Consider the following 23,594-nt stretch of genomic DNA (forward strand, 5'->3'; position numbering starts at 1 on the left):
GGGTCAGCAGGCTGGTCTGTCTGGCTGGGTTCTTGTCACCCCAGACAATTGCAGCAGCTGCCTAACTGGGTGTCCCCAGCTGCCTGCACTTCCTCCTTCAGAGCACTCACCACACTCAGTAAGACCAATTGTCCCAATGTTTTGTTCTTTCTGCTCAACTGGCAGCAAGGATTGAGTCGGACTTGTCCCCCGCTGTCCCCCAGGGCCTCCCTCAGTGCCTGGAGAATGAATGAACACACGTGTCCCAGTCCTCCCCCAACCCCCCGTCCTGCTTATACTGCCCAGAGCACTTTTCACGTCACACTTTTTGTGTGTCATCTTTGCTTACAGGACAATCCCATGCCTGGCATCTATTTGGTGACATGGTGTCCTCTTCATCTCCACTCCTTTCCTACTTCCCTCCCTCGAGATTTCAGAGGTTTCCTGTGTTTGTACCAGAAGCCCCCTCCTCCCAAGGGACACCCCCCAGGTCTTTCAAGGTCACCAGCCGGATCAAAGCTGCCTGGGTGGCCCGTCCAGCAGCAAAGGACAGGACCAGCAAGCTCTGGTCCTTGCTTGCCAGTATCTGCCTGTATGGGAGGGGCCTGGGTTTGGCAGTGCTCAGCCTGGCTCCCCCTCCTTCTAGACCCCTGGGGGTCCCAAAGGGTTGTGTGTAAGGGTCTGAGGAAGCAGGGAGAGACCCTCTGCCAGGAGACATGACTGCATCACCCTCCGATTTCTTAGTTAATTTTCTTAGCCTCTGGGATTTCAGTTTCCTCATCCCTAAAATGAGACTAGACTGAAAACAGCCGTTTCATCAAGTGCTTCTCGGGGGCCAGGCCCTGTGGGGACTCACCCTTGTGAGTCCAGTGTGGTGTCATGGCTCTGTGTCTCCCAGAGGTTGGGAGGCTTGGCTAGGTTTGCACAGCTGGAAAGTGACATCACAGGGTTCAAAACCAAAGTCTGCCTCTGGCACCTGAGCACCAAACTCCCGGGTACTCAGAGTGAGCCCTTCGATTCTTGGTGGTTTCTGAGCTGCCCCAGGCAGGGGACTTTTGGGGACAGCCACACTTCCCTTCCCCACTTTGTTTAGTTTGGCCTCGGTTTAGGGCACGATTGGCAGAGGCAGGCTGACTTGCATTTCTGGTTTTGGGTTTGTTGCTGCGCTTTCCCGAGGTGTGGGCGGGCTCGGACTGGGCAGGCTGCAGCCACCACGGGACGGGCCTGGGCCACCCCCCAGGAAGGGGGAAATGTGGCCTGCTCCCCTCTCAAGGCCACTCAGTGCCAGGACCCAGGGCACTGGTGGCGGCTTCCTTGCATCCATCCGTCCTTCCAGCTTGGGGTGAGCAAGCGCTGATCAGCAGGGAGCTCTGGGAGCCAGCCTAGGGCAGTTGGTTTTTCCCCGTGGTGAACACTCCTTGGTGGGTGGGGCGATGGGCAGGGATGGGGCTGCTCTGAGGACAGATCTGAAGTAGGCTTAGGCCTGAGGCTCTAACCCCAGCCTGGCCCTAAGTGGTGCCTTTGGGCATGTCCCTAGGTCACTGTCTGTCCAGGCTGGGCTGTCATTCTTCCTGTCAGTTCAGCCAAGGGCTTCTCTGTCCTCCTGGGAGCAGACTGATGTGGTGAAGCACGGCTCGTAGTTTCCAGAAGAGACTTCTGGACTGGGGGGCCCGGCGTCACCGTCACCAACTTTGACTCAGGGCGTCTGACTGAGCTTGTGTCCAGGGGTCCCTGGGAAAGATGTGCCACTGGCTGAGGTCTTCGATCCCAGCCTCTCCTTCTAGGTGTGTCTTTAAAGTGACCATGACTACGGCAACCGTACTCCCATTGAAAGCCGTATACTTTCCGCAGTATGTTCTTCTGGTTGTTACTTGGGCATGTTGGCTGTCCCATTGGACAGGTAGGGACCGTGAGGCCCCAAGGATTTGGTGACTGACCCTACCTAGTTCTGCCCTGTTCGTCTGGCTTGGCCCCACCCTTCTCTGGGCCTCAGCATCCCTCTCTGTGCCGTGGGTAGTTGGGATTGCTGATGTTTCAGAGCCTGAGGCTGTGAGGCCCCAGGGCTCCCAGGTGGCATCATCTCCCAGGTACAGGCAGGATTTCCAAGGCAGGGGTCCACCGGGGTGAGTGGGCACCTGTCTTTGGCCACGCCTGGGAATCAGAACCACCAGGTCACCCTAGAGTCCTGGGAGGCTTGCCCCCCTTTTGCAGCCTCCATCTCCCCTGGAAATGGGGGCACTTTCCCTTTCATGCTCCCAGGCCGTGGTTCTTATTCACACAGTGCTGTCACATCTCCCAGAAGCCAGGGTGACCCCTGCCACAAGTGTGCAACCTCCAGCCTCTGCCTGGAGCCATGGGTGGCCGCTTACTCCCCGATGTGAGGTCTGGCAGGGGCTTCACCATCACAGATTCCCGAGGGCTAGAGGGTTTCTCAGCTTCTGGTACAGCCTGTCCGTGTCTGGGTGGCTGTGCAGTGGTGGATAAGTCACTGCTTCTTGGCGTGGCTTTCTCATCTGTCAAATCGATGCGAAGGGTCTCTGTGGCAAGGGTTCTGAACCTACGTTCTAGGTGTGTGCACCTGAGATTCGTGGCCCCTGCGTGTGTGTGCACATGCACACATTCTTGTGTATCTGTACCATTCCTGCGCAGGTGTGATGTCTGAGTTTTCCATCAGTTCTAGCTGGTTTTGGTCTCTTCATGGACGAGAACTGGGCTCTCAGTAGTTCCAGCAGTAGCTTTCCAAGACCTTGACTGCGATGAGCCCAGCCTGAGACCTGCTTCCCCTGCGTGGCTGCGGCACCATGGACACTCCGGCCCTTCTCTGAGCCCCCATCTGCGTGAGGGATAGCTGCTGTTCAGACTTCATCGAGTGACTCTCTTCCCCTTTGCAAACGAAACCTGTAGGAACTTGGCAAAAGCTTCAAGTTCTGAGGGTTGTGTGCAAGGCAGAAAAGGTTTTCTTTTCTGTGTGTGGAACTCCCGAGGTGCCTCCAAGCAGTTTAAAAGTCAATGGGTGGTCCCTCGGTGAGGGTCCACGTGTTTGTGTCATCTATTTAGTCCCGGTGTCGGCAATATATATATTTTTACCAATGTATGGTTGCCTTTCATGCATCCCCTGCTGGGAGTTGGCCTGCAGGGAACCGGCCTGCNTCTCCCAGAAGCCAGGGTGACCCCTGCCACAAGTGTGCAACCTCCAGCCTCTGCCTGGAGCCATGGGTGGCCGCTTACTCCCCGATGTGAGGCCTGGCAGGGGCTTCACCATCACAGATTCCCTAGGGCTAGAGGGTTTCTCAGCTTCTGGTATAGCTGTCCGTGTCTGGGTGGCTGTGCAGTGGTGGATAAGTCACTGCTTCTTGGCGTGGCTTTCTCATCTGTCAAATCGATGCGAAGGGTCTCTGTGGCAAGGGTTCTGAACCTACGTTCTAGGTGTGTGCACCTGAGATTCGTGGCCCCTGCGTGTGTGTGCACATGCACACATTCTTGTGTATCTGTACCATTCCTGCGTAGGTGAGATGTCTGAGTTTTCCATCAGTTCTAGCTGGTTTTGGTCTCTTCATGGACGAGAACAGGGCTCTCAGTAGTTCCAGCAGTAGCTTTCCAAGACCTTGACTGCGATGAACCCAGCCTGAGACCTGCTTCCCCTGCGTGGCTGCGGCACCGTGGACACTCCGGCCCTTCTCTGAGCCCCCATCTGCATGAGGGACAGCTGCTGTTCAGTCTTCATCAAGTGACTCTCTTCCCCTTTGCAAACGAAACCTGTAGGAACTTGGTAAAAACTTCAAGTTCTGAGGGTTGTGTGCAAGGCAGAAAAGGTTTTCTTTTCTGTGTGTGGAACTCCTGAGGTGCCTCCAAGCAGTTTAAAATTTACTGGGTGGTCCCTCAGTGAGGGTCCACGTGTCTGTGTCATCTATTTAGTCCAGGTGTTGGCAATATATTTTTTTTATCAATGTATGGTTGCCTTTCGTGCGTCCCCTTCTGGGAACTGGCTTGCAACCCAGGCATGTGCCCTGACTGGGAATCGAACCGCGATCATCTGGTTTGCAGGCCCACGAGGTGTCGGCAATATTTTCAAGTTCTCTTTTCATTCCATTGAGTATCAGAAGCTACTTAAACATGGAGAGCAAGTTCTGATTGGAATGCCTCACTAGGCTTTTTAAAAAAACTTTGGTTCGGGTGAAAGATACCCTTTGGCCGGGTCCAGGATTCTCCCACTTAGAGGTTGCTCTGCCTTGGAGCTGGCTCGGCTGCTGTCCATGAATGCAGAGACTGCCTGGCTTCTCCTTACTCACAGACGGACCATGACACTTGCCTCAGGGGGCCAGTGGGAAGGTTTTTTGGGGGGTTTAATATGTCATGGCCCCTGGCACACAAGAGGAGCCAAGTAAAGATTGCTACCTCTCCGGCCTTCAGTGATCAGCCACGTTTTTAAGGTGGGGGCCCCCTCATACAGCTAAACCAAAAGGGCTTTTGGACTGTGGGGTGTGGGGTTCAGGCCGCTGCCTAATTGCGTTGTGGCCTCAGCATGCACAGTGCCCGGTGTCGCGTAGTCTCCTCTTCTGAACTTGCTTGTTTCCCCTTTGCTTCCCAGATGTTTGAGTCGGAGGCGGATGAGAAGAGGGAGATGTCCTCGGAGGAAGGGAAGGGGCCAGGTGCCGAGGACCCCCCACCCAGCAAGGACCTCTCTCCCGGCCAGGAGCCTCCTCCAGGACAAGACCCTCAGCCAAGTGAGGACTCCTCCTCTGGCCAGGAACCGTCTCCTGGCCCAGATTCGCTGTCCAGCAAAGACCCCCCTTCCTGCAAGGAGCCCCCGCTGTGGCAGGAACCCTCATCAAGCAAGGACTCCCCACCAAGCCAGGAATTGCCTGAAGCCCCAACCCTCCCTCCCAACCAGGACTTTCCTACTAAGCAAGAAGCCCCTCCCAGCGAAGACCTTCTACTCAGCAAAGACCCGGCTGCCATCCAGGACCCCCCTGCTCAGGACCTTCCGCCATGTCAAGGCCTGCCCCCCAGCCAGGCCCCCTTGCCAGCTGAGGCCCCTGCTGAGGAGACCACAAGCTCCGGGGACCCACCAGCAGCCACCGGGGACCCACCTGTGACCTCCAGGCCAGCCTTCATCATTCCCGAGGTCCGCCTGGATAGCACCTACAGCCAGCAGGCAGGGGCGGAGGGGGGCAGCTCTGGGGATGAAGAGAATGCAGAAGAGGCCGAGGAAGGAGACGAGGGGGACGATCGGGAGGAAGACGACGATGAGGACACGAGTGATGACAACTACGGAGGGCACGGCGAGGCCAAGCGCAGCAGCATGATAGAGACAGGCCAGGGCGCCGAGGGCGGCCTCTCTCTGCGCGTGCAGAACTCCCTGCGGCGCCGCACACACAGCGAGGGCAGCCTGCTGCAGGAGCCCCGAGGGCCCTGCTTCTCCTCCGACACCACCTTGAACTGCTCCGACGGAGAGGGCAGCGCAGCCCCCTGGGCCATACCTTCACCCCGCACCCTCAAGAAGGAACTGGGCCGCAATGGCGGCTCCATGCACCACCTTTCCCTCTTTTTCACGGGACACAGGAAGGTAAGAAGGCCAAACGTAACGGGGGCAGGGTGCAGGAGAGGGAGGGGCGGCACTGCATCCCGGAGTTGCAGGAAAAGAGCAGTCACTTTGTCCCACCCCTACCAGGGCAAAGCCCTCCCGCAAAGCTTTCCAATGAGTCCTTTCAGGGGGCCTTATACCCACTTGCCAGAGAAGAAAATAGGACCCAAGAGACCAGAAGGCACAACCTGGGCTTAAACCCATGACTTGGTGACTCCAGATACTGGGTTCTTACAGCCCTGCCGTACTGGGGATCCCCACAGCAAGTAGATCAGATGCGACCTAGCCCAGAACACAGTGTATCTGGATCTTAAAGACCCAGGATAGTAGCCAGAGAAATAGTTACAATTTCAACTTGGTCCATGCCCAGCAAGATTAGAGGTCCGTTAGCCAGCACAACGAGGGCACGTATTTGCTCTGTGCTGGCATTATTCTAAGCCATTTGCATCAACTCATTAATTCTCACAACAGCCCTGCGAAGTAGACCTTATTACTGCTCCCTACAGATGGGGAAACTGAGGCATGCAGAGGTCCTCTCACTTGCCCCTCTCATTCTGATTCTGTCAGAACCAGAATGAGAATCTGGCTCTGGGGTCAGCGTTCTTGAGCACTGGGCTGTTTGCCTCCTGCGAATATTTAGAAGAAGTGGAGGAATAAGTGTGTGTTGACTGCGTGCTGTGTGCCCGGCTCTGTGCCCCGTGCCACAGCAGGGCCCAGGCATGTGTGAGGCTGATTGCAGCCTGGGAAGAATGAGCTGTCTGTGTGGGCCAGGAAGGTGGCCTAACAGTGAAATGATTGTGTCATGTCCTTGAAGCTCACTAGCCAGCTTGAGTCACGGTTCTGTCTTTCACTTACTGTGTGGCCTTGGGTGACTCACTCAGCTCCTCTGAGCCCTAGTGTCCTTCTCTGAAAAGCGGAGATTAACGGGCCTCATGTCCCAGGGTGGCTGCAGATGAACTGGGAGGGTCGGGCGCCTGGTAACGTCAGCGCAGACTGGAGGCGAATGCTGCTGGGGCACTAGCAGGCAGTGGCAGTGCAAGGTGTTGTTATGACAACAGTTGGGAGGCCGGGCGGGTGGGGGTGGTCAGTGTGTACAGAGGGCAGCCACCCCTCAGAGACCCGGGAGTTCAGGGAGGAGAGATCCCGGGGCCCAGGCCATCAGGGGAGGCTTCTAGAGAAGTCTTCAGGTCTCTCTCGTCTCAGCTTCCCTCAGCTCGGCCTTGAAGCTTGAACAGGTTTGGAACAAACAGAAAGGCTGAGGCAGGCATTCTGTGGAAGAGGACGTGACCTGGACAAAAGTGTCCACAGAAGCTAGTCATTGGCCAGAGCGGGGGACTCCTGAGTTGCAGGCATGACGGACATGCCTCCAAACCCATGGAAGACACGACTAGTAGATGCCAGCGTGCTTCTCCCCAGAGGCGGGCCTTAGCTTTGAAGCCACTGGCATTAAAGCCGGCTTGGCACTTGGGAGGACAGCTGGGGAAAGGTGTCTGGGCTGGAGAAGCAGGCTGGGACTTGGAAGAACAGGACCTTAAACTTTGGGTCAAGGAATTGGAACCAACTCCCAGAGGAACTGGGACTGGATCGCAGTTTCCCCATCTGTCAACGCAGGTGGGCCTTGAACTTTAATGTGTTGCAGAATCACCAGGCGGAGGTGATTCCAGGTGCCTGGGGTCAGAATGTCCCTGGGGAAATGCTCAGACCCCGTGTTTTAAGCAGGCCACCCAGGGATTGTGAAGTGCCTCACACTTTGAGTGTCACAGCCTCAGGCCGCTCCTGGGTGCAGCTGCAGCAGGGGTGCCCAGGCCTCTGTCCTACCAAGGTGAGGCCTCAGCTGACTCAGGGAGGCCTGGACACTCTTCTCTGGAGGGTGGCCGAGGTCTAAGAGCCCACCACCTACCTCAGGCTCCCCAGTCCTGATCCTCCCCCCAGACCCCTCCAAGCTCCCCACTCCCTGCTTGCTCAAATACAAATACCAAGTTCGAATAAGTTAACATACATTCATGCATACACTCTGGTTCCCCAAATTAGTTGATCTCAGCTCCTATTTTGGGGGCAGGTACTTCCACCTGGGAGTCCAGCAAGCCTGGACAAGTTTTCTCCCTTCTCAGCTTCCTCCTTTGGGTGCCCGGGACTCCCACTGGCATCCTCTTCTCCCCCACCCTCTTTTGGCCAGCTGCTTCTTTTCTTGGGCCTGCCTGTCTGAGCCTGCAGAGCCCCAGAGGCTGCCCCCAGCCCCATGCGGCTACTTTTCTCTGTGGCTTCCGCTTACCAAGTCTCGAGTCCTTCATCAGCATTCATATTCTGCTCCCTCTAGCCAGCCGGCTTTAGTAAGAAACCTACCCTTGTAGCAGAGGTAGGGAAATAAGGTCAAGGCTGGACAAGCACCCTGGTCTCACTCCATCCCTCAAGAGTAGTAGTGGGCCCTGGGCAAGTCTCTGCACCTCTCTGAGCCTCATCTTCCTCATCAGTGAAATGGGTATGGTAATAATACCTCCTTTGTAGGGTTGCTGAGGGGATGAAATAGCCCAATTTGGCTCAAGTGGGAAGGGCAAGGCCTGGCACTCAGCACCTGGTGGGGGCTCCATAAATGGGAACCATGTTGACGATGACGAGGGGGAGGGAGAGGCAGACAGCAGCAGCAAGAGGAGTAGTGGTTATCCCGACATCCACCAGGTGCCTCAGCTTCCTTTTCTAGCTTCCACAAGGCTGCAAGGTGGGCCCAGCTGCACTCATCTCATGGTTGGGAGCCTGAAGCTAAGGGAGAGATATTTTGCCCCGGACCCCCCAAGCGAGTGTGGCTGGGCACTGGCCTTACCTTGTCCACTCTTCCCTGGCTCTGCCTCCCCCACACCCTGCGTCCCTCATGCTGCTGAGGGGCAGGGGATGTGGGCTGGCTGGTGGCTGGGGAGGCAATGCCTTCTCCAAAACTTCCATCTTCCTGGCCTAGGCCTGGCTTTCCTGGGGTCCGTGGATACTGATGGGCCACTGTTTGCAGGTAGCACCAGGCTGGAGGTAAAGGGGCCAGGGGTGCAGTCCTCAGGCTATGGACTCAGACAGACCCGAGTTCAAGTCCCAGCTCTGGTCCTGAGACCTTGGCAAGATGACATCTTTCTTTTAGCTTTAGTTTTCCCTTGTAAAATGGGCAGACCTGAGCCTGCATGGAGTTGTCCGGGGGTTCGGGGAGGTTGCAGTATGCACCACGCTCGGTGTCCATGGCACTGATCCTGTGATGGTGTGAGACCTCGGGGGGACAGATGGAGCTGGTGCAGCCTTGGGCTGGTCCCTGTGCTGCTGTGTGGCTGAGCTGAGGCTCCCTGGATCACAGGTTGTCTGCCACTAGGTGACAGTCCCTGTGTTGACCATCCCCTTACCTGTCATCTGCCTTCCTGTGTGCTGAGTGATTTTTCCTGGGAGTTACCAGTGTCAAAAACACACAAACCTGAGAGACGGTCTGCTTCGCCTGGGTCACCTCACAGAGGGGCCTCCTGAGGCCCAGAGAGGAGGAGAGCCCACAAAGTTATCCGTGAGTTCTCCCTGGGGCTGGCTCTTCTTGTTGAGCTGAGCTGTCTCACAGTGCCCTCTGCTGCCAGAGCCTCATCCTGCCGCTGCTCCCGGGAGGCTGCACTGTGCGGCAGATCCACAGGCCTGAGCCTCTTTCTTCCTGGGAGCTGGGGGAGCCCCGAGAGCATCCATGTCTGGGCCTGGGATGCCCCATTGAATCCCGCCCCAGACTGGCCTGACTCTGCCCAGTCACAGGTCATTCATTCTTTGACAGTGAGGAGACAGAGGCTGGGAGGTCCCTCCCTGGCCATGCGTCCTTGTCCCCTCCTCCTGCGGGGGCCTGGCTGGTGCAGGGGTTATTGGGGAGCGGAAGGTGCCAGCCCCACAGCACCCATCTTCTCACCTGGGCCACAGGTCGGAGAAGGGCCCTCAAGATACCTTCCAGCTCCAAGATGTGACACCACCTTCCAGCCTCCTACAGAAGAAAAGCCTAAAGAAAAGTTATTTCCTACATCTAAACAAATAAGTGTAGAGTCTAGGTCCCCTGTGTCCACAAAGCCCTGTGGGACCCACCAGGTGGGGCTGGTCAGAGATCAGCAAGGCTGGCCATGCAGCCCAGAAGTCAGGCCAAGACTGAAGGGGAAGCCGGTGAGGTCCTGCTGCCAGGGGAGCCCTCGGTCTGGGTGGGCGCTGGACCAGACTGCGACTCCCTGCTACTTGCCGGCTCTGAGCGCCTGCGCAAGTAGCTGAACTGCGGTGGGTCTCAGGTCCTCACCTGTAGACTGGGAGAAATAACAGCCAATGGCCTTAGAACTGCCGTGAGGAGAAAATAGGTAAAGTTTGTCACTGCGCTTTCGCTCACTGCTCGGCATGAGCACTCAACAACGCACAGCCATAACCACAATGGCTCGTTGTTCCTGAGCACGTCCTCGGATGGGCGCTGTGCAGAGCTCTTCCTGTGTGTTAGCTTAATTAATTCTCCTAATGGCCCTGTGAGGTGAGTCTAATAAATACAGAAACCAAGGCACAGAGAAGGAACGCAACTGGGCTAAGACCTGTTAGCTGATTGATGACGGAGCTGGGATTCAAATTCAGGCAGTTTAGAGTCTGCACTCTTCACCACTACTGTGATGACAGTTCTAATTACAATAAGAATTATAATTATTATTCCAAGAGGCAGTGAGCTCCCAGTCCCTGGAGGTGGCCTGGTGGGGCTGGGCAGGCCCCAGGGATTCCTGCCCGGAGTGGAGGGGCCAGTTCTGGGCTGGCCTCTGTGAGCCATCGTTCAGGGTGGTCAGGCAGCACAGAGACAGTGTGAGTGATGGGAGAGAGGGTCCACACTGGGTCCTGCGCAGGCCGAGCTGCAGCTCCTGCAGGGAGGAGCCTTGGGAGCCTCCCTGGGGCTGCAAGTCAGAACCCTAACTTTCCACTACAATTTCTTCTCTTTGTGGCCCATAGCACCTCACATTTGTGTCTGGGTTTCCCTGCCTGCTTTGGGGGCCGTTCCCAGGGGCAGAGCTGCCCAGCTGCTCTGTCAGGATGATTGGCATGGGCTGGTCCCTGCCGAAGATGCCCCCTCCCAGCAGTGGAAGGAAGAGCCCATTTCCCAGCAGCGCAGAGGCTGGGGGTGGCGCGCCAGTGGGAGCGGTCCCAAGGCCCATTGTGTGGTGCTGATAAAGCACGGAAGCTGAGGTTAGAATGGGAGGAAGCGCAGCACCCGGGGCCCTTTCCCACGGGTGGGGGCTCTGGGCACTGCCTAGACAGGCCAGCGCGATACAGCCTGTATATACAGTAAGCAACAGCAGTAACGTTCACTAGGCATTGAACTCTGGCAGCCCGTGGTTAGTGAGGGCGCTGTGTGTGCCATGGTTGGGCCATGGGGCCCCAGGTTTTTTCCCAGTGCATCTTCTAACAGTGGGGCGTGTGGTCATCATCGTGCCCGATGTTAGAACTAAAGAAGCTGAAGCTGAGAGGCTGGGAAACTTCTCCAAAATCAGTGGAAGTAGGATCTATGCCCAGGTCTGGCTGTACGCTGAGCTCTGGAACGTCACATCACAGACGGGCGTGTGCCTGTGTGTGCACGTACACAGGCGTGTTTACAGCCTTGGTGGGACAGTGTTCTCAGGAAGGAGGCGGCATTTCCCCTGCGTCTTTCACCGAAAATGTTCAAAATGTGCTCTGTCCTTGCATTTGAGTAGCAGCGTCCTCTGGTGGAGAAACAGAAGGCTTGAATTCAGAGAGACCTGGATTCCGGCTGTCAGACGCTGGTTGTCCTTAGTGTAGCGACTTAACTTCTCTGAGCCTCTGTTTACTTTACTCCAAAGATTAATGAGATAGTGTCTGAATAATGCCCATTCCAAGACCTGGCCTATTGTACAAGCTCTGTAAATAATGCCCTACTTCATCCGTCCACCTGTCAGTCAATCGGTCCATCCATCCATCCTTCCATCCATCACAGGCAGGTGCTTCACCGAGGCTACTAGCTCCTCCTGCTGGATATCCCTGGATTACTTTCCTTTCCAGAATTAACACCGTATTTTAAAGCTCAGCTCATCTTTATTTTACAAATGAGGAAACTGAGGCCCAGGGTAGGACTCAGGGGGGAGTCAAAGCTGAGACCCACACCTGGTGGCCTTCTAGCTTGTCTCGGAACATAGTGTCCAAGCCCATCCCTCTCTGTGAGCCCCAGCTCCTCTGCTGTCTCAGAGCCTCTCCTGGGCTTCCACTCTGGGCGGCACAGTTGGGGCCCTGGTTCCCCTGGAGGACAGGCTCGCACGGGCAAGGCAAGGGAGACAGAGGGAGCCCCAGGAGAGACGGTGGGAGTCTGAGGGTGTGGAGGAGTGATGGACTCGGGGGAGGTAGACGCTGGTGAGAAGAGGAGAGGGCTTTCCAGGAAGGGGGCACAGCACAGGCAAAGTCAAGGAGATGGGGATGGAGTGGGTGGAATTTGTGGGTTGAAGTAGAGCCCGGGGGGTAGAATCGCAGGCCTGGAACCAAGCAGCAAGAGCCTCAAGATGCGTCTTTCCCAGTCTGCTTTCCCTCTCCGTTCATTGATTCATTCGTTCATTCATTCTACACATACTTATTGGGTCCCAATGTGTACTAGGCCTGGTGAATGTGACCCAGACAGGTCAGAGGCCTGCTCTTGGGAACTCCCATCCAGTAGAGGAGACAGCTTTGGAATAAGCCATTTTGCATGTAATAGGGACCTCAAAGTGGGTAAAGTGGACACCTTGGTTTAGGTGAGGGGGGCCTCTAAGGGGAGGAGGCATTGAAGCAGCTCTCCTGAGGTCTGGGTCTTTCCCGAGGCTGGGTCTTAGGAGGAAAGGGAGGTGGGAGAGGCACAAAGGCATCCTCCGTGGAAGGAATAGCACGTGCAAAGGTCCGAGGTGAGTGGACAAGGCAGGGGAAGACATCTGTTTGGCTGGAGGGCAGGGGGAGGAGGCTGCTGGAGCAGGGGTCTGGCTGCAGAGGTAACTGAAGGGGTGGTAACAGACGTTAAATGGGCCTTTCTGCCCAGATCCTCACCGTAGACCCTGTACAGCTGGTTATGGACCTTGCATATTATCCCAAGGGCACCAGGGAGCCATGGAAACTGCTAAGGCAGGAGGGGAGCTCTCAGGCCTGTGTCATAATTCACATTACACACTCGGACCAACCCCAGGTATCTTTCAGACCTCAGAATCCTGAGCTATGGTCATTATGATCTTGATTTCAAAATGAGGACAGTGAGGTCACCCTTCCTCATCTGTTTTGTGAGGGGTGGGAACTTTGGGAGGCGAGGGGCTGCTTTGCAGGAGCTGTTGGACCCCCGTGCCTCTCTTTGCTCAGGCAGCAGCCCCTGGAAGCCCAGACTATTACCTATCTGTCTTTTCTCCACAGATGAGTGGGCCCGACACAGTTGGGGACAATGATGAAGGCTCCCAGAAGAGAAGGAGCAAAAACCTGTATGTTGGAAAGATCCATTGTCTTCACCCTTGCATTCAGGGAAGCCCTCTGCACGCCTTCCTCTCCCCCAGGGGTACAGGTGGGAAGGAGGGGAGGCACCCAGTCCTGCCCCAGACAGACAGCAGAGAGCAGCAGGATCCTGGGACTTAGCAGTGGCCCCAGGGTGGGGTCGGGTGGTGCTAAGCAACAGGCATTGCCCTCAACATCTACGTAGCATGAGGTGAGGTGCTGATTCAGTACCTGGAAGCCACAGCGAACCAAGCAGAGGCAACCAGCCAGTTTGCCATGGCCCTGGCCCAACCTCTAAGATAGGTAGTGGCCTAGTGACCTCGACAAGTTCTTTGGCCCTCTGAGAAAGGGCCGAACAGGCAGTTCATTCGGTTCCCTTTTCTCCTCTTGGCTCTTGAATGCTAACAGTCCCAGATATTGCCAGAAGGGGGCGCTGCTGGCCCAGACAGTGTATTCCATATCCCCAGAGCCTTTTGGGCCAAGCTCGGGGCGCTTACACTTTTGTTTGGGATTTGTTAGAAGTGCCTGTTAACAGGGTGAGTGGAGAATCTCCTTGAGTCTCCTTGTACCCCCAGACCCGAGGCCATGTAGACTGAAGAGAGGGGCACATAGTGGCACCTGGAGGAGGGGCCCCCATCCCCTCCCGGTCCTGCAGTGCCCACATTATGCACAGATTGGGCCTGGGGGAGGAGAACAGGGATCCTTCCCAGATGCTTCCTGCAACCTTCTTCCCTTGCCTGGACCTTAGCTGGGGTCCACCACCCTAGAAACTCCCCACCCCACCCCCCAGCTCCCCTGCCCTCTCTGGTTTCCTGGGGCAGCTGTATGGAGGCTTTGCTCTGCAGCTGGGAACTTTCCAGGGAAGGTGAAATGCACAAATGAAAATAGTCCTTTGCCCCAGCCATCTGGCCTGGGCCAGAGCTGCTGCCAGCGTGGAGCAGTGGGGGGCAGTGGGGGGCTGTGGGGGGCAGTGGAGGGGCTGGTGTTCAGGGTGCCCTGGCTCAGCAGCTCTAGCCTCCTTTCAGAGTGGACACTGCCTTTTGAATGCCTGAAGGTCACATTGTAGTTTAGTTGAGGATTCTCAGAATCTGAGATAATAACACAAGTAACTAATATTTATTGTGCTAGACACTGTTCTATGTGTATTACACATATTATCTGATTCCATTTTTACCATTATTTTTATTTCACATTTTCTTTTTTCTGACTTACCTTATTTTACAAATAAACTGAGGTAGAAAGAAGTTACTTGTCTAAGGTCATGTAGCAAGTAAGTGGTGGAGCTGGGACCCAAAAACTGGTGAGCTGGCCCTAAAACACACACACACACACACACACACACACACACTTTTTCTTCAGAGCCTGTTATTATTTTTTAAATCCTCATCCGAGGATAAATTTATTGATTTGAGAGAAAGAGAGGGAGAGCGAGAGAAACATCGATTGATCAGTCTGCATGCATGCACCCTGGCCGGGGGTAGAACACACAGCCTAGGTATGTGCCCTGACCAGGGATTGAACCTGCAAGCTTTCAGTGTATGGGATGATGCTCCAACCAACTGAGCCACCTGGCCAGGGCCTTGAGCCTGTTCCTTGCAAGCCAGGTGCAAAGCACCCTGAAGGAGATCCTCAGCACCCCTGCTAAGAAGCCTTTGGCCTTTGAGCCCAGGGGCCACTCTCCATCTTCTCACGGCTCTGATCGGAGGAAAGTGCCCCTTTAGCTTCTTCTTATGGTCCCTGTTCTGTCCCCTGACCTCTGACATCCTTTCTTGAGATGTCCATGTGCCACTCAGGGACTCCCAAGCACCTCCCCAGTACACCCTGCGGCTATTGGTCTGCCCAGCAATGTACCGGGGAGGAAAGGCTTGGCCGGTCTCATCACAGAGAAACACTGTGGGCTCTGAGCCAGTGAGGAGCCCCTGAAGGTTGGACCTCAGACAAGCCCCTGCCCCCCCAGGGGCTTCTGTGTGCTTTCCTGGGCAGGGGCCCCCAGCAGGGCTCTCAGAGCACTGTGCTCTCTCACTCCCAGCCACCCCAGGGCTCTCTGAGGGCCTGGTCCTCACCCAGAGGGCTGCCAATTCCCAAACTCCTTGGCTTGGAACCTTCTAGAGCAGGTCTCCCATCCCTGGATAGCTGACCTAGACTCTCAGGAGGCATGTGGGCCTCAGCTCCTAAGCCTGAGCGGGTTTGCTCCAAGCACCGTCCAAAGTGCTCCGTGCATTTCCTCTTTGCCTTGAACCAGCCCCAGCAGGCACCAAGTACCTTTATCATATAGCAAAACTTGACACTCAGAGAGGTTAGGTCACTTGACAAAGGGCACACAGTTGGTAACTGTTGGAGCTGGAATTTGAACCCTGGGCTATCTGGCTTCAGATTCTCATTCATAATCTGCACCGGGTACCACTCCCCTCAATTACAGAGGGTGTCCCATAGGTCATAGTGTCATCTGAAGCTTGAGTAACTTCAGAAGTAGAAATGCTACGGACTTAAACACATTTGAAAGTTGAATTATTTAAACTTCTTTTACACTTATTTAACTTTGTGATTTAGATCATGCACTTCAACCTTCTGGTTTCCATCAGCGTTTTTCATCTTTAATCAGAAGAATAGAGACCAGAAATGAAAACAAAACCTTTATGATTGAAAAATCATAAAACTGAATGTCTTAAAAGTTAAATAATTAAACTTTCAAAAAATGACTTTGGAAGTTTATGAGACTTGCACTTCAGACTTTGTACTTAAAATGTGTTAAGACATTTGGTAGACTCTGCCTGTTTGCAAATGGGAGTCTCCGAAGTCAGAGCCTGAGGATGTGAGCAGACAGGCGGGAGCTCTTTTCTGGAGGTGCCTCAGGGTAGGGGGTCTCTAGCAGGGGGCGGGGCAGGTCAGTGAGCAGGAGCATGGGACACTTAACCCCTTTCCTGCCAGCAGCTTTGCCCAAAGCTGAAATCGGCAGGGGGGTGGGGAGTGGCAAAGCTAAAAATAGTTTTTGGCTAAAAATAGCCAGTCTTGCCACCCTGGCTTGCGAGGCCTTCCCTCCCTCCCCTCCCCTTTTCCCTCCTAGCAATTTGCTGACTTGTTTTCTCCTCCTTCCCCTGGCGCTGCCATGGTAACGGGGGAGGCCAATCACAAATAACTGGGTCTGGCTTCCTGCCTGGGCGGGCCCTAGAGGCCGCCCCTTGCAGACACATGCCCCTTTCACGGGCTCCCTCTCTGGGTTGGCCAGGAGGGATTTTTTTTCTGCTCCTTGTCCTGGCCCCTCCCATTTCCTGGCTCCTCCTGTCTGAGTCCCAGCTCAGCCTATGCCTGGGAGTCCAGTTGTCCGGCTGGAATCCCTGCGAGCACGTTCGGCTGCATCCTGCCGGTAGCTGCCCGCCTGCTGCCCAGGACAGAGGGTGGGGAGCAGGAGCCCAGGAGTGCTCCCTGCAAGCCTTCCTGGGTTCCAAGGTGGGGGGGCCCTACGGAGATGCTCCGAGGCATGTACCTCACGCGCAACGGGAACCTACAGAGACGGCACACGATGAAGGAGTAGGTTCCCTTTGCCCCAGCCCACGGCCTCCCCACCCTGAATCTGCAGGGGCCGAGTGTGCCCGGCTGACCGACCCCCTTCTCTGCTTCTGCTTCCAGAGCCAAGGACATGAAGAACAAGTTGGGCATCTTCAGGCGGCGGAATGAGTCCCCCGGGGCCCAGACAGCGGGCAAGGCAGACAAAGTGATGAAGTCATTCAAGTAGGTGCTCCCTGGGACTCCTCAGGCACTCACTGGTTCCTGGAGAGCAGGGTGGTGTTGGGGTCAAGGGGGAAGGGGTAACTGCTGGCGGATGCAGCTCTGGGTTGGATGGAGGCTCTGACAGAGGGGCCTGGTACCTGCAAGCAGCAGCCCTCAGATGGAGCAGTTGTCCAGGGAGGATGGCCAGGCAGGGGTCGGGGTGGGGGCTAGAAGCAATGCTGGCCCCAAGAGAGGGGGTGGGTCCCTCCTGACCTCCCCAATCAGTTGGGCCACTGCCTGGGCCAAGGGCGGTAGACAGAGGTGGCCGGGACCCAGCCACCTGCTTCTCTGAACCTCGAGGTGCACTCACTGTGCCCTGCCCTCTCCCCTCAGGCCCACCTCGGAGGAAGCCCTCAAGTGGGGCGAGTCCTTGGAGAAGCTGCTGCTTCATAAATGTGAGTTGGGGGTCAGTGGTCTCCTCCCCTGCTCTGTGTTCTCTCCCTCCCTCCCTCCCTCCCTCTTTCCTGGGCCCAGTGGGGTGCTCCTGGTGTCGGGAGAGGCTGAGTCCTGGCTGAGGCTCTAGGTCTGGCCTTGGAGCCAGCTTCTGCCGGCCCCTCCCTGTCCATGGGAGCTGGCACTGGCAGCCGGAGGCCACTGGGACCCATTTGCTCAGACCCGTATTCCCAGAATCACAGTAAACATTTCCATGTACTGAGGGCCTACATTGGGTCAAGTGTGCCTGTTCTCTCTGGGCAGGAAGCCCTCTATCCTCACTGGGCTTCAGGGGACTGGCTGATCACCCTCGTTTTACAGATGAGGAAACTGAGGCACGAATGGGGCCGGACCTAGCCAAGGCCCACAAAGAGGCAATGGAAGGGGTGGGACCAGCCCCCAGGGCTGCTGGCTCTCAGGAGCAGGCGCTCTTAGTTAGCTCCTAGCATCTGCCCCTAACAGCCCCAGGAGGGGGGATCCGGGGGTCCTGCGGGCAGAAGGGGCTGGTCCTGCCTCTTACCCAGGGTCTGGCCTTCCCTCACAGATGGGTTAGCAGTGTTCCAGGCCTTCCTTCGCACTGAGTTCAGTGAGGAGAACCTGGAATTCTGGCTGGCGTGCGAGGACTTTAAGAAGGTCAAGTCACAATCCAAGATGGCAGCCAAGGCCAAGAAGATCTTCTCCGAGTACATTGCAATCCAGGCGTGCAAGGAGGTAGGGCCTCCGGCTGGCCCCAGCCCTGTCCCCAAGCCCCGTGGCCTTTTAGTGGTTGGGGGTACCTGGACAACTCCAGGACGAGATCAGGGCTTTGGAGAGGGTGGAGTGATTCTTAGGGACCCTGTGCCCTGGGCGGAGAGGAAGCCCGCTGGGGCTGCAGGAAGAACTGAGTTCCGCTGATAACAAAAATGACCTCTGTCGAGATGCTAAGCCCTTTATGAGTGGGCTTTCATATTTAACCTCATAGCAACCTGTAAAATAGGTTGTAGTGTCCTTGTTAAAATGCAGGGCGGTTTTGGAGGGTGCAATCACACAGCTGACATCTGTCGAGTGTGTGCAGGCTCCGTGTACAAAGTTCAAGGTTGATCTACTGATTTAATCCCCTTTTCTTCAATTTGGAGAGCCTTGCTTAATTTGCATAGCTCTTTGAAGAATGTGCTATTATTCCTTCTCTATAGAGAAGACAACTGAGAGTCAGAGCACTTCAGTGATTTGTTTAGGGCTGCACACCTAGGTATGGCCCGGGCAGCCTGACCCTAGAGGTGGTGTTTCAGGACCCGTAGTCGGTGACCGAGCTAGGACTTGAATCTGCTGACCCAGGGGCCCCCACTCTGAACCTTAAGATGTACAGCAGAGTGACTTGAAGGTGAGGGGCTGGATAGGTCCCACCCCTGGGTCCCCGGGGTCAGCTCCCTCCAGGCAGCCCTGACCATGCCACCTCTGCCCCCAAAGGTAAACCTGGACTCATACACTCGGGAGCACACCAAGGACAACCTGCAGAGCGTCACGCGGGGCTGCTTTGACCTGGCACAGAAGCGCATCTTCGGGCTCATGGAAAAGGACTCATACCCACGCTTCCTCCGCTCTGACCTCTACCTGGACCTCATTAACCAGAAGAAGATGAGTCCCCCACTTTAGGGGCCACCAGGGCAGAGCTCGGCGTTCACACCAGGAGGGCTGGGCCCCCTCCCACCGCTCCCTCTCCCCTGCGACAGAGGAGGCAACCAAGCCCCAGAGGCCGCGTCTCCAGACAGACAGATGGACATTTGGACGAGAGGCTTGGACCAAGAGAGGCGCAGGCCACTGGAGAAGAGAAGGACTGGCCCCATTGGGTCTCCAACGCCCCGGTACGAGGGGGCCCAGGGGCCCCGGCAGGTCAGGAGCCCTGGCTGAGCCAGACCCGGAGCTGCTGCTGCTTGCTGCGGAGACCTCGAATTGACCAAGTTCCTTAAAGAACTGGCTGATGGGGCAGGGGCATGGCCGGGGCTCTGGGGCTCTCCCAGGGGCTGCTGGGGCTCGCAGCGCAGACCCTGCCTCGAGTTTTATTTATTTAAACAGTAGTAGGATGCTTGGCACGTCTTCCTGTAATAGGAAACCTTTGCCTCATCAGTTTTCCTGATTTACAAGTGCAATATTTTAACCAACGCCTTGTGAAAAGCCACCTTGCAGAAAAGGCAGGCATCATCTTCCAGGTTCAGGGGATTTGCTGTTCCCAGGCACCAGTGGCAGGCAGCTGGGCCTCCTGGACTGATGAGGCCTGGAGGGGCAGGTCGTACAGTCCGGCCTCGCCCAGAAATCCGGCACCCTCGAGTGAGGAGGTCCCCTGGGGGACCTGGGAAAGTATGACACCCTCAGACCACACAGCAGCCAAGTTCTGGAGCAAATAAAGGGCCTGTGTTATTTCTTGGTTTTGACGCTTTCTGTGTGTTTCTGGTTTTGAGGCTTCCCAGGGTGTCTGGGGTTGGAAGGGTTGGTATCTGGGTTTCCCCTCCCCTCTAGCCATCACCTGCCTCCTACCCAGGAGCCATAGACATGATACACTGGCTAGAGACCCTCCCTGACCACCTCTGCCTCTGTGGCAGACGCTCTGCCATGCTTGTTCTGCTCGTCATCTCATCTCCGCAAGCCTGGGAGGTGGGCGTTATCCCCAGTTTACAGATGAGGAGAGTGAAACACAGGCGGGTCAGGTGACTTGTCCAAGGTCACACAGGGGGCAAATGACAGAGACAGAGTTCAGCCTAAGCCCATGGCCCATAAAGCTCTGGCTCTCATGCTGTCTACCAGCTATAGGAAGGAGTCCGACCTTGGCTACCAACTGGCTATGTGACCTTCAGCAAGTTCCTTCACCTCTCTGGCGACTCGCTCAGCTGAGCTGACTTAAAGCTGGACAGAATTGGTTGTTGGAGGAGGGGCTGGACCCTCCTTGGGTCCTGTTCCCTGCCTGGTGTCCTGGGTTCAAGTTGGCCCACTGGGGACTGGGAGATGCCAAGGACATGGGGTTGTGCCGCCACTTTCCTCCCTGCTTTTCCTCGCCGGTCTCCCTGGATGAGGCCACCCCATGGGCCCTCATAAGAAAAGCATCAGAAATGGTGGTCTCTGGAGGCCTAACCCGGGGCCAGGCATACATAGTAGGTGCTCAATACATGTTGCAGCCTTTTCCAGAATGTGAACTCTCCCAGGAATGGAGCTGGGACTTCTTCCAGTCACCGGACCTGACTCCTGAGCCCTGCTTGGGTGTCCGATGGCACAGGGCTTTCCTGCCTTGAAGCTGCCGGTGCCCCGATGAGGCAGGAAGGATGGCGGGGAGCAGAGATGTGCTCCTCACTGGGAGCAAGGGCATCCGCTGCTTGGAGGAGACACTTGGCCCACAAGGAGACCCCCCTTTCTTTATTCCAGGGATTTAGCCCACTCCAGGCCCTCCACCTTCCCACCCCAAATTGCCATGGAAACCAGCGTCCAGGAGAACAAAGTCAGGCAGATGGAATTCCCATTTCGGAAGGCCCCACTGCCTGGTTTCCATTACTCACACCCAGGTCTCCTGGCCTCAGAGGGGCTTCGGCTACGCCAAGCTGCTGGAGAGCAGAGTGGAGAGGTGCCTGGATTCTCTGCCCCAGGCTCCTGGGGGGCCTTGCGCTTGGCCCTCACCCACTTCAGCCTCAGTCCCTTCATCTGTACAGTGTCATTGGGGCTGATCCCCATGTGAGGTCTGGCAACCCCTGGCTGCTTGGTGTGGGATCTGAGAGCTGTGAGGTCCACATGTCCAGGCCCCCTTCCCATCCCACAGGTGGGAGGACTGAGGCGGAGGGAGGGAGGCAGCACCCAGTGAGGTGAGGGTCCTGGCACCTGCCTCTGGGCTCTGGGTGTTGGCTCCTGGCTCCATCACTGACTATGAGCTGCAAATCTCCGAACCTGTCTCATGACCTTTCTGCCTCAGTTTTCTCATCTAAATATTGTGCGCATTGGTGCCTATGCCAGAGTTGTGATGACTTTAGCCAGTATCAGGCACAGGGTCACGCTCCTTCAGCATGAGCGACTGTTAGTGATGTCATTATTTGGGGTCAGAGGCAGGTCGCAAAGCTCCTTCTCTGCTTACCCAGCCCTGGCTCTGCCCTTACTAGAGCGGGTAGGGAGCCTCGAGTCTCAGGGCCCAGGTCCCTGTTCTTCCAGGAGTAGTGTTGCTGGTGGACAAAGCCAGCCTGTTCCAGGGACTGGGAACAGCCTGTCCCCGTGCCTCTGCCCCATCTTGGCCTGTCTGGGTGCACAAATAGACCCTAGTTGGGGTCAGCTGGCAAACAGAGTGCGAAGGGTAGAAAGGGGAGAGGGCACAGAATGCTGCTTGGTCGGAAGCCAGTGGGCGGAGATTCAGCCTTGGCCTGCTCATGCCAGCCTCGCTGACTCCCTGTGGGCGAGTCAAGTCCCTCACACTCCCGGCCTCTTGGTCTGGCTTGGAGCAGGTATGGTCCTCCAGACCTCCATCTGGTCCGGACTGCTGCCTGGTGCTTAGGTCCCTTCTTGGGTCAGTGCTTGCCTCCCTCCTGTAACAGGGGGCTCATTATCTCCAGAAACAGCTAGGGTGGAGGGGACCTGAGAGTCCCTAGAGAGTTCTGAAGTTGTTTCCCTGGGAAGGCGGGACCCTGGGGTGAGGGGAAGGCAGTGGTGGCAGATTTTATTCTCCTCTGTTCCCCTCTCCCTCACCAGATTCCTCTGAGCTCCCTACACTAACCTCTCGGCCTTGCTCCCCTGTCCCCTTGCTGCCTCTCCCTTTCTGGGTCCCTCCCACTGACATGCTGTCCCAGCAAGCCTCTCCAGTTCGCCTCTCCTCCCAAGCCTGCTCCAGGCCCTCCCCTGCCTCTTTCTCGGGCCTTCAACCAGCAGTGCTGGGCCTCAGAGGAGCCTTCCCTGCTATTGTTTGCTTGCAGTCGGCAACATCTGGGAAACATCTGGCTTTGCCTGTCCTCTCCCTGGCTGTGCAGGCAGGAGGGAAGGGGTTACCCTGCCACTGAGGAGCCCCTTTGGAGGGTCGGAGGAGGTAGTAGGGGGATGAGGAAGAGCTGTGGGGCTGGACTGAGCCTGCTCCACCTGCATGGGGGCGAGGGCATGGCTTGGGGTGGGCGGTGACAGGTTCAGACACAAAACAATAGCAGCTGCCTTCACACGCCCCAAGGGCGCTCCTTGCCTTATCTCAGTCAGGTCTCACAACAGGTCTGAGAAGGTCTGAGTATTGTGTTCCTTTCACAAATGAGAAAGTTACAGTTCAGAGAAAGTGGACAAGTATGTGGTGACCGAGCAGGGACAGGGACCGATCCCTAACTTCCCGGCAGCGTCACCTCCAGCCAGCCTAAGATTCAGAGGCTCGGTTGTGGGCCCCTTACCATGGATTCTCCTTGGCTTGAGGGCAGAGCTTCTCCGCACAGGGCCCGGGAATGGCGGGAGCTGAGGGGTGCAGAGATACCTGGTCCAGGGTCGAGTCTCGGGTCTCAGTATAGCTGTGTGCTAATTTGCCTCGCCTCTCTGAGCCTCAGTCATCTCGTCTATGAAATGGGAATAATAATCTATCTCATGGGACTCACAAGGACTCAGGGAGATAATAAATATGTGTAAACCCTCCACATGGGGCAGGCCACAGAGGGGGCGTCCCCACATAGGGGTGGAGGAGGGAGGCCTGGGCTGTGACTGAGCAACTGGAGAGGTGAAGTCAGGCCCAGTCCCAACCGGCTCCGTAGGAGGGAGTCGCTTCCCCATCTGCCTGACGGTCAGTTCCTGAGAGGAGATGGCCAGTGACTCAATGGCAGGAGCAGGGCCCCAAGAGGATGGCTTCACACCTGGGCTCAGCAGGGTTTTACCTGCCAGTCCCCGGAGCAACTGAAGGGCACCTATACTGTTAGGCAGCTGGCCTGCCCCAGACCTGTCCCAAACCCTCCTGTGACCTTGGGTGAGGTCCCTCCCCCTTCCCGTTGGTTTTTTCTGGGAAACAAGGAGAATCAAACTTCCTCTCGTCTGAGGACCTCCTGAAGGGGCAGATGGTGCTTTGTGTGCTGTGAGGGGCTGGGATCCAGGCCAAGTGTAAGTGTGTGCGGGCGGTGTGTGACCACGAGTGGTTAGGACTCTACAAACCGAGTTTAGCGGCTTTCCCAGAGGACCGGCTTAGAGGGAGCTGTCCGTTTACCGCTTGCCCGAAGCCTCCACGGTTCGTGCCCCACGTCCTCTGGCCAGCTGGGCTGAGGAAGGGTCTGCTGCTTATCTACGCACTCCTGCCCTGGAGGTCAAGTCCTCACCCGCGGGGAACCCCCCCCCCCCAGCACCTCAGCCACACACCCTGGGACACTGAGCCCAGGCCAGAGCAGCCCCTGGGGCTGGGGAGGGCTCAGTTTACACC

The 23,594-nt window shown here is 56.5% G+C and overlaps 1 protein-coding gene across 7 annotated transcripts in view; it reads left to right on the plus strand.

The window, feature by feature from the left end:
• RGS3 (regulator of G protein signaling 3) overlaps nucleotides 1-19,628 on the plus strand; it is a 118,044-nt gene extending 98,416 nt beyond the window's left edge. For 5 of the 7 annotated variants that reach the window (XM_037059095.1, XM_037059096.1, XM_037059097.1 and 2 more), the window contains 6 exons: nucleotides 4,568-5,545; nucleotides 12,950-13,014; nucleotides 16,652-16,753; nucleotides 17,126-17,187; nucleotides 17,769-17,935; nucleotides 18,671-19,628. In XM_037059095.1, the coding sequence (XP_036914990.1) occupies nucleotides 4,568-5,545; nucleotides 12,950-13,014; nucleotides 16,652-16,753; nucleotides 17,126-17,187; nucleotides 17,769-17,935; nucleotides 18,671-18,856 (1,560 nt within the window). In that variant the 3' untranslated portion in view covers nucleotides 18,857-19,628. Of the gene's footprint in view, nucleotides 1-1,194; nucleotides 1,322-4,567; nucleotides 5,546-12,949; nucleotides 13,015-15,976; nucleotides 16,553-16,651; nucleotides 16,754-17,125; nucleotides 17,188-17,768; nucleotides 17,936-18,670 lie in introns of those variants that run through there. The other 2 variants (XM_037059100.1, XM_037059103.1) reach the window with 2 other exon arrangements.
• The last annotated feature ends 3,966 nt before the right edge of the window (nucleotides 19,629-23,594 follow it).

This window comes from Sturnira hondurensis, unplaced genomic scaffold (genome assembly GCF_014824575.4).
Source record: "Sturnira hondurensis isolate 20B ecotype Veracruz unplaced genomic scaffold, ASM1482457v3 Scaffold0010448, whole genome shotgun sequence".
Lineage (NCBI taxonomy): Eukaryota > Metazoa > Chordata > Mammalia > Chiroptera > Phyllostomidae > Sturnira > Sturnira hondurensis.